This window comes from Ursus maritimus, unplaced genomic scaffold, assembly GCF_017311325.1.
Source record: "Ursus maritimus isolate PB19 unplaced genomic scaffold, ASM1731132v1 scaffold_24, whole genome shotgun sequence".
NCBI classification, from domain to species: domain Eukaryota; kingdom Metazoa; phylum Chordata; class Mammalia; order Carnivora; family Ursidae; genus Ursus; species Ursus maritimus.
In genome coordinates this window covers 42,942,227-42,951,567 of record NW_024424897.1, presented here as the reverse complement: position 1 = coordinate 42,951,567, position 9,341 = coordinate 42,942,227, and the positions used below count along the sequence as shown (strand labels likewise).

The window sequence follows — 9,341 nt, the reverse complement described above, 5'->3', positions numbered from 1 at the left end:
GGGGGGGGGGGCACTCTGGCGACCCGAGCGCCTCGGGCTTGCTCCCCGAGCAGCTCCGACCCCCACGCTGGGTCCCGGGGGCGCAGCGCGCGGCACTTCCGGCCAACGAAGGTCCGCTGCTTCCGGTGAGCAGAGCGTTTGTGAAACGCGCGCAAGCAGCGAGGCTGAAGGGGCACACGGGGACCCTCTGGGTGAACCGCGTTACAGCGGCGTCCCGGGACCGCGGCCTGACGTACCCAGCGGTCACGGCCAATGTAATTAAGTGCCAGGTGGAGCTCAACAGGAAAGTACTTGCGGATGGAGCCGTCTAGGAAGCGAAGACTTTCACATCTTTGGGTGCTTTGGCCCAAAGGAGGCGACAGGAAGGATTTGGGGCTGCCCTGGGGGGCGGAAAAGAGCCCGAAGGCGAAGGCGTATTTTCCAGAGCCGTGCAGGATCACTGAGGGGCATTCCCACACTGCCGGTCCTTTGCAGCCGAGCGCCTTAGGAAAGGGTTTTTCCCCTCGATGATTACAGTGATTGACGCAGGGGCTAAAAATTATTTGTCAACAGTGTGTAAGTTTGATCAGCGATTATATTAATTTGCATTTTAGTAACAGGTGTGAGAGGAAGGCCCCTTCTTCCGTCATTGGGACAGACTGAGAAATCTTAAACAGATTGTGCAAATAAAGCTTACGTGGTGGTCATAAAAAGGTACTCTGATCTCTCGGGCTTGTTTCCCGATCTGCAAAAGAATACTCCCTTTAAAGTGGACAGGATTTTGTGTGATGTGTGTATGAATGTAGCAAAGTGCTGGGTGCATATTCCGAGTGTTAACCCACTACAACACACTGGCAAATGTAATAGGGAGCTGTCCGATATTCTCGAACAGAGCGATGAGAGGTTGGAAGTTGTTCAGGAAGATAAACCAGGCAGCTTTGTGCAGAGCACGTGGCGAGAGCCTCCATGAGAGGAAGGACACCCAGCTCAGGACCGTCACACGCAGCTGGTAATGAACGCTAGGGCCCCAGCTTGTGGGACACGCAATGGGGGACAGGAGAGGACAATACGGGGACTGAGGGCCGTATTCTTAGCACATTATCCATTGAGTGCACATCCGTCTGGGGGAATTGTATGAATTACGTGCCACACTCATTTAGAGATAACTAATCACTTTGGGGGAAATGATTATGTTTAAACCATACTTTTTCAGCAGTGATATAAAGGTAGCTACTAATCATATTTGCCTGCTCTCCCTCAAGCTGTAAGCAATTTCACCGGTAAAAGGATGGACTAATTGGATGCTTGAGAATATCTAAAAGAAATGCACTAATTAAGAGAAAGTGACGGTTTCCTAAGAGCTTTGTATCCCAAAGGAGAGAAACTGAATGCCACAGATCAGGATAACAAATCAGATGAGAATTTGACAAGGGCAGCAGAACACTGTCAGGTGATCTCTGGGATTCCTCTAAGCAGTTGCAGATTCTCAGCACCCAATCTTCTTGGCTTTTAAGTGTTTCCAGAGAGTTAGTAATAAAGAGCTCCGCAAGCTGAGCTCTGCCAAGGTGGGGAATCTAAGCCGGGCGGAGCGGAAGGCATCAGGCCAAAGTGCATTCCTCTTTGTTCCAATTCAGCCAGCAAATCTGTATCTTCAGGAGAGGGAATATACTCGTTTTTCTCCTGGCTTTTGCTGTAGAGACACAAGATAAAATGTCCTGATAATAAACATCTTCAGTGAGATTCTCCAGCCACTTTTTTTTTTTTTTAAATTAAATTCTAGGCCTCTCTGCCATCAGACAAGGCATGCTGGGGCAGGGCCTCAGATCCTTTCCCAAGGAACGGGCAGGTTCCATAGAGTGGCAGCCCATCCAAGCCATCCCACCCAGACAGGACAATGCAGCACACCACCGCCACGGCCGGCCGGCCAGCTCTAGAAAGACCTCTGAGGTTCTGAACTGGAAGGAAGGAAGAGTTGAACAGGAAGTTCGATCCAACTAAAGCCATTAAAAACCATTCCTTTTTTTTTTTTTAACAACTTCAATGCATTATATTCGTTCTCGTAAAGGAAGTGATTTACAAACGAGTCCTCTTTAAAAGACTAAGCACTTAGCCACTAGTTAGTATTCTTTGGAAATAATCAAGCTGCAGAACTTTAAATAAGATTTAAATGTATCACTTTTAAAACCAGGCAAAACTGGTGGTTCTTTCATAACTTCTCTCATAGTCACAGAGCACAAGTTAAATTACGTTTTGCAAAACTAGCACAGTATTTGGCATCAAAAAGCCCTCAAGATTCAAATCCTTGCTTTCCTGTTCATTCTGATTTTGAGCAAATTCCTGAATCCTTCTGGGCTTGTCCTCTTATCTGTACAAGGCATGGCTGGTCTCACTAACAGTGCAGTTGGATTTTACGTAGGTCTATATGGGGGCGCGCACATACAGGGCTGGAAACAGGTTCGTCGCCAAAAGAAGGTCAGGATCTCAAGAAAGAAAAGGGTACTTTGGAAACTATGTGAAGGGATGAGAGGGAAAAACTGGGGTAGCCAAAACAGAACAGTCCAGTCGGATAAAAAAACCAGAGACGGGGGTGGGGAGTCACTGCTAATGGCGACAGTGCTGCTTTTTGGGGTAATGAAAATGTTTTGAAGTTAACGATGCTGGTTGCACAATATACTAAAACCCATCAGTACACGTTAAAAGGGTGGATTTTATGGTACATGAGTTTTAGTTCAATTATAATGTTATTTTTAAAAAGGATGCAGAAAACATGAATAAGAATATTTTGGAGAGTAATGGCACATGAGGGATTTTCAAATTGTGTGGTGGGGTAGAGAATCAAGCTCTGGTCTGTAGGATGAAAAGTCATTATTTAGAGAGAGTAAGAACCCTTTTCTCTTGCTAAGCTCCACAATTTTACATTTACACCATACCTTCTAAGTTTCATTTTGAGAAGAGATTCTCCTTCACTTCTTGGGCTAAATTATCAGTGGAATGTTCATATGATGTTTCTGAACGACAGGTGACGGGCAGCCTTCCAGTACCTGTAGTGTTTCACCCTGGGTTTTAGGACATCATGAGAAATACTTATTGATACCAAAGATTTCCTAATTATTTTTGCAAACTGAATTGCAAACTGAAACGGTGGTACCGTTTCAATATGAACAACCACAGGCACAACCATTTAGATTTCTAATTTATTATTAAATTACATAACAAAGCTTCTTCTATACAGTCAGAAAATGTACATTTAGATGAGAACAAAAATTAAGTACAAATACAATAAATCTGGTTCCAAGAAGCCATTTTAAAAGCAAAAAAAAAAAATTAGAAAGTGCATTTGGAATAGATTTTTAAAAAATCTGTATTGGCATTTTTCATGAGGAAACATCTTTCATCGTGATAAAGTGTGACTGGAATTGATCTCCCTCCCTAAGAGCTAATAGGATGGGAACAGATGCAAATGCCCTTATACTAAAGTGAGGCATTAGGTACAAAGAAAATGAAATGATCCCTCAAGACACGGCTCAGCTTTGCCTCAGCTTTGTATCCAATAAGCATCCTTCAAAGTCACTTAGTCCTTCCTTACTTTCTTCAGAGAAGCTTAAGGGTATGCAGGTTTATAAGAGAACCACAAGCTTGGTTTATAAAGACCACGAGGAAAAGCTCTGCATCTGAGTAGAGCCCAGGCTAACCCACGTCGGACCCGAAAGGAGAATGGAGCACAATTATTTCACTTTTCTGAGTGGAATCCATCTGTGCCTCAGTTACACTTGCCACAGTTTCGTGTCATCCTACACATGGCCATTTATCCCCCACGGCAAGTTGGAGAACTCGGTCAATGTCTAAGAAATCATATCTGGCTAATGATCAAACAGGAGGTATCAGAAAACCAAAAAGGTTAGTCCAGTTCTTTAAAGTCCTTTTCATCAGATTGAGATTATTAACAGTGAAATAGAAAATCAATGATGGGAATGCAAGTCCAAGACGCCTCAGTCCCACAGAGGCCAAAAGTCATGACATCAAACGGCTCAGTAAGTACATTTTCCTAGTCAGATGTATTCAGCATCCAGTAGGAAAGAACTAAAGTAAATATTATTTGGTTTCAGGTATAAAAAGTGCCTGCGTGATGTCTCCTCTCTTCACTTGTCTGAATTCTTAGGATTTTACTTCCATGCCTGATCTCCAGTAGGGAAAACAGCATTCTCCATACAAGTGAATTTTGGTACAAAGGAGAGAGGAATAGTGGAGAAGGAAAGCCCTTTTCTAACACTAGAAAAATAAAGGCTGAGCAATGCAGGTTACAGGGAATCCTTCAGCATCATTAAACACACTAAGCAGAATACAGAGAGAGCCAGGAGAGATCAACTGAAGCACTTGGGTATCTAGGTTTGAACTTAGTAGTCAATTAAACATTTTTAACTAAAGTTATCAGCACACATAAAACAAAATCTCAGAAGTATACTTTTGGGAATTTTGTCCTTTGTGTTGACAAGGTTTTTCATACTTCCTAGTGAAAAGCAAAGTTTTGAATGGTCACTAAAATGATCCCAAAGATCCATTTTTATATAAGACAATGGCTAAAGGAGAGTAATTTCCCCGAAGAGGTAACTTCCTTCTGACCTCCCAGCTCTAACAAGCAACTTACAGTCGGCCCTTGAGCCTAGCAGCAGGTCTGTAAGGGCAGAAGAGAAGGGGAAAAAACCAAGATAGTTAAAAAAAAAGTTAAATGGCATGAAACTGAAAAAGTTCTAATCAGCTATCCTGGGATTCAAATCCTCTTCTTGTAAATGGCACACTTCTATTTCCTTATTCCAGGGCTTGTTTCTGCAAGTGAAGGACCCGAAGAGGAGAGGAAGAGCTCTGTCCTCGCTATCCACACTTGCCCTGGGTCACCTCGCTATGGGCTACAGCAGCGGGCGGTTAGTCAGACAGACCTACCCGACACCAACATCTACACCAAGCTTTTTCAACTTCCTTGGAAGAACCAGTTCATTTTCATCAAGAAAATAACCAACATAATTCCATTACTTCATTTAAGCGTAACCCTAGCTGAAAGGCTCATCACCCATCAGAAGCATGTGTTTGCTCAGGGCAGCAAGCTACATCCGCTCAGGCCCTCGGTTTACTCTCACAGTCAGCTTTCACGGATGTACCAAATAACCAGACCAGTGAAAAAGACTGGTGTATAATTAAATAAATAACTTTATTTAGGATACTTCAGATTTTATAAATGCCAACCATATAGCAATGAAAGTCCCATAAATTCTAGCTGAGGCGCAATCACCAATCAAGGCCCTTTGAAAAATCAAAGATAATAATAGTGTCAGGGGAGAGAAGTTTTGTTCTCCCAAAAGAGAATTTAATAAATGAACTTCTCTGATCCTTTAAAGTTCACGCTGGGAAAACTTAAGACTTTCTTTTAAGGGCATCCCCAATCAAGCAACTGATCGATCAACCCATAGTTAGAAAAATAAACCCCACAGTTAAGGAAAACAATGTTATCAAATGCCTTTCATAACCAGGACATAATAAAACTTTGACACCCAGAAGGAGAAACCTCTCAGTTTCCGGACCAGGCCAGGGGTTGGCATAGCCATCAGCCTCTGTATGAATTTCGCCTAAATGTCGTCACCCACACACTGTGATGCAGTTAAGAACTACACGCTAATCTCGTTTTATTCCCTGTGGCACAGTCTGAAGCCAACACCATAAACACCACAGTCAATTCCAATGCTGACGCGCCACCTTCTTTCTTGGTGAGGAGCGTAGACGTTGGTCTTCAAGCTGTTTGTGGTAGTTCAGTTAGACAAGTCGTACATTTACAGAAACGAAGAAATGGTTAAACCTGAAAAGAATTCTGGTGGGTGGTTTAAAAATTTTGTCACTGTCCAGGAATGACAGAAGACCGGTGCAGACAGAGATTCTGTCACATGTATCTTCAACAGTAAAACCATTCTCTGGATGTTTGGAAAATCTTACCAGATTTGGAATGAACAGGTTTTCATAAAACCCAGAATTCCTAGTACATTAGGCAGTAGTTCTCAAACTTTTGCTCCTAGACCATGGAGCATTTACAGATGGAATTACCTGAATGGTGACCCCTCAATCAGTGTCTTTTTACATGTGGCTTGTTGAATAGATCTCACTGAACACTGAGCAGTCCCCTCACTCGGGGTCAATCCTGACATGATGAGGAACTGGTGGGGGCAGTGACAGACATTGGTCATTAGATACTTTTATCATGGTAGAACCGGTATTTCATTTACTTGTAGTAGCAAATATTAATCCAAGGAAGAAATAAATAAAAAATCAGAACAGTGACTGACAAAAAGCCTGTTACTCTTGATGCTTTTCCAGTAATATAGTCAACCCCAGTGTGCATACAATTTACTAAAAGAAGAAAAAAAAAGCAAAAGCTTTTTTGCAGCGTTTGTCTTCTGTTTCAGACAACCTCAACTGTGTTGAAGTTGACCTGTTGGCATCTCAAAGAATCTGTGAAAAATGTAATTTTCCTTGAATACCAAAACAGGGACACAGAGTAGAAATTTATAGCACAGGTTATTAAGAAATGACTTGTGATTTCTCATCATGAGTGTAAAATAAAAGGACAAGAACTATTTTTATTCACAACCCAATCTGGGGGCTAAAAGGAAAGCAGTCTTTGGATATAGAGAAACCTGGTTTTCCGAGGAGTCCAGCTACGAGACCTGGCTCGTCGTCAGCCTTCAACACTACCGCTGAGGCACAGAAACTCTGTTTCTGATCGGTTCACTTACCTCCCGGAAAGACAAAGCAACTGAAAACTTTTTTTTTTTTTTTTAAACTAAAAACAGAAGGAAATGTGTGTTAGAAAAGATAGCACAGAAAAACTGTGGCTTCAGCTCAACCTGACCACGTCACGGAGTCCACCGCGACCAGTCTTGAATTAATCCCGCCGGCCAGGCTAATCATCAGGACAACCGTCTTCTCCTCCTACTTTCCTTACTCCAGATCAGGGTGTGAAGGCGGTGGCTGTCCAGAGTCCCTGGAGACGCTCCATCAATGGAAAGCATAGAGCAGCAACAGGATGGTGCAGACGCCGATAACAGCGCCCAGGATGAGTGAGTCTCGCCGCTTCCTTAGGTTGACCCGCTGGATCAGGCTGTTCACAGCAGGAAAACGATCTTTGGGAAAGCTTTATTAAGGTCATACCTGAAGAAGCCTCTTTAGTGAAAAGTCACAGTAGTCACAAAAATTGAGATCAGGGTGGTCCAGAAACAATAAATAATGAGAAGAAATACGGGGGAAGACAATTACACTGAGGGGGTCTTTAAAAAACACATGCCCCAGCGGGGAATGTCCTACTGCTCAAGGTCCCAAACAAACTGAGGAACGACTGCCCGGCTTCAGGCCAGGGTGGGAGCCAGTGTGAACAGGGGAACAGTGCAGGGTGGGGAGGCACCCCCTATCCCAACCCCCCACCCCCTCCGTCTCCCCCTCTCCCACCTCGCTCTCTCTTTAAACCCCTTCTCTCAGCAGAGCAGAAGTTTTGCCAGAAGAGTTTTGAAGAAGTAACTGATCCTCTCCTCACAGGGTGATAACCCCCTTAGCATCGGGCAATTGGTGGGAACCAACTCTAGGGTCTGAATAAATCAGTCGCTGGTGAATTATTTAAATTTTTCAATTTACTTTGCAGAAGAAGGTAGGATATGGTAGGAAAGTGGGTTACACTGCTCTAGCTGTTCTACTTGGGAAACATAAAAAAAAAAGGAAATTTCCAATTTTAGAGGTTTAAAAACAGTCACAACTGTATTTTACTTAGTAGTTCAAAATATCTTCATACTCTCGTTTGTATGCTGTGGACCAAAGCACATGCCCGCACATCCCGTACTGTTCTGCGTTTCCGACAGTATATACCCTGCAGGGGCAGCCTCTCTGCTAACAGCGGTATCCCACCAAAGTCAGGAAAAGCACCAACGAAACCACCTACAATCCCAGAGAGCTGGAATAACACCTCCACCTGTGACTCCTTACTGCACGTTCCTGCCATTAAACCACTCAGCAGGGACTACATTCGCGTACTTGTACGTTCTACATATTACACGATCGGACCAAAATCTTGAATTTCCCTGTCTACCCAGAATAGAGTGTCACGTACTGTAAGCATTAGTGTGCTTTTTGAATTAATGAAAAAAAATTTGCAGAAATAATTTTTAAAATACACAAGAACAGGGGGGGTGCCTGGGTGGCTCAGTCATTAAGTGTCTGCCTTTGGCTCAGGTCATGATCCCAGGTTCCTGGGATGGAGCCCCACGTCAGGCTTCCTGCTCAGCAAGAAGCCTGCTTCTCCCTCTCCCACTCCCCCTGCTTGTGTTCCCTCCTTGTCTCTCTCTGTGAAATAAATGAATAAATGAATAAATAAATAAATAAATAAATAAAATCTTTAAAAAAATACATACAAGAACAGGAAGCATGAAATAATAGGCAAAAACTTTTACAAGGTACAAATCTCATACAGAGTGAGTGCTTAATCATTTTTTTGCTTAGAAAAGGATCAACAATCCCTTTATAGTACGTAAACTTTCGGCATTAGGAAACCCTGTCTCTAATGGGCACATCTGTGTCCAGTTTTCCTTTAGGGAGTCCCCTCTTTCTTCTACAGTAATCTATTTCAGTCCATGTAATAGTGTGGGCTGACCCCGGAATATGAACAAACTCAGGACTGGCCAGGAAGAATACTTATAGTGACTCTAGCTGGGGCAACTCTGGTCCTCTTGAGACTCTTATCTTGGCTGTTAGAAAAGAACCCTCTTTCCATGGGGATATCTGAACTAGTAGAAGGTGACTCTTCTAGCCATCTCTGTCCCATGAGGGGAAAACCTGAGAATGAGGCCAACCACAGGAAAGATAAGAGATCGAATAGGCAGGGGGAAAAGGGAGGAAAGGCAGATTAATAATAAAATCTGACGATAAAATCTGACCTCCTGAATCGAGCCATGCCTTAAGCCAAATTCCACCCATGAATTTTAGATAAATATAAACAAATTAATTCCCTTCTCTCCCCCTTAAGTCAGTCTGCATTAAGTTTCTGTTACTACCTCTCTATGGAGTCCTGACTAACGCCCATTTTATTTGATTTTTTTTGAACACACTTTCTTCTGGAAGTATGATAATTTGATGATACAGTGTATATAACTGCTCTGTAAACTGTATAGCCTTATATAAAATATAAATGATTGTGGATGTGTGGTTTTGTATTTAGGATAACAAAACAGGAACAAAATTCACAAAAAACTGGAAAATATCAATACACTTCAGCATACTCCTTAGGCAAATAAGTATCAAACTAAAAGTGACCTTAAATTATCTAGGACCAGAAGATA

At 42.8% G+C, this 9,341-nt stretch overlaps 2 protein-coding genes across 4 annotated transcripts in view; one reads left to right on the top strand and one right to left on the bottom strand.

Moving 5' to 3' along the window:
- TRARG1 (trafficking regulator of GLUT4 (SLC2A4) 1) overlaps nucleotides 1-9,341 on the top strand; it is a 183,540-nt gene that overhangs the window by 36,708 nt on the left and 137,491 nt on the right. The window contains exon 2 of one of the 2 annotated variants that reach the window (XM_040641100.1): nucleotides 4,795-5,139. The exons of the other annotated variant lie outside the window; for it this stretch is intronic. Coding sequence (XP_040497034.1) covers nucleotides 4,795-4,989 — 195 coding nt within the window. The 3' untranslated portion in view covers nucleotides 4,990-5,139. Of the gene's footprint in view, nucleotides 1-4,794; nucleotides 5,140-9,341 lie in introns of those variants that run through there. 2 annotated transcript variants of the gene reach the window in all.
- Nucleotides 6,573-9,341, bottom strand: part of GOSR1 (golgi SNAP receptor complex member 1) — a 50,646-nt gene continuing 47,877 nt past the window's right edge. For both annotated transcript variants that reach the window (XM_008695311.2, XM_008695312.2), the window contains exon 9: nucleotides 6,573-7,142. In XM_008695311.2, coding sequence (XP_008693533.1) covers nucleotides 7,018-7,142 — 125 coding nt within the window. In that variant the 3' untranslated portion in view covers nucleotides 6,573-7,017. The remainder of the gene's footprint in view (nucleotides 7,143-9,341) is intronic.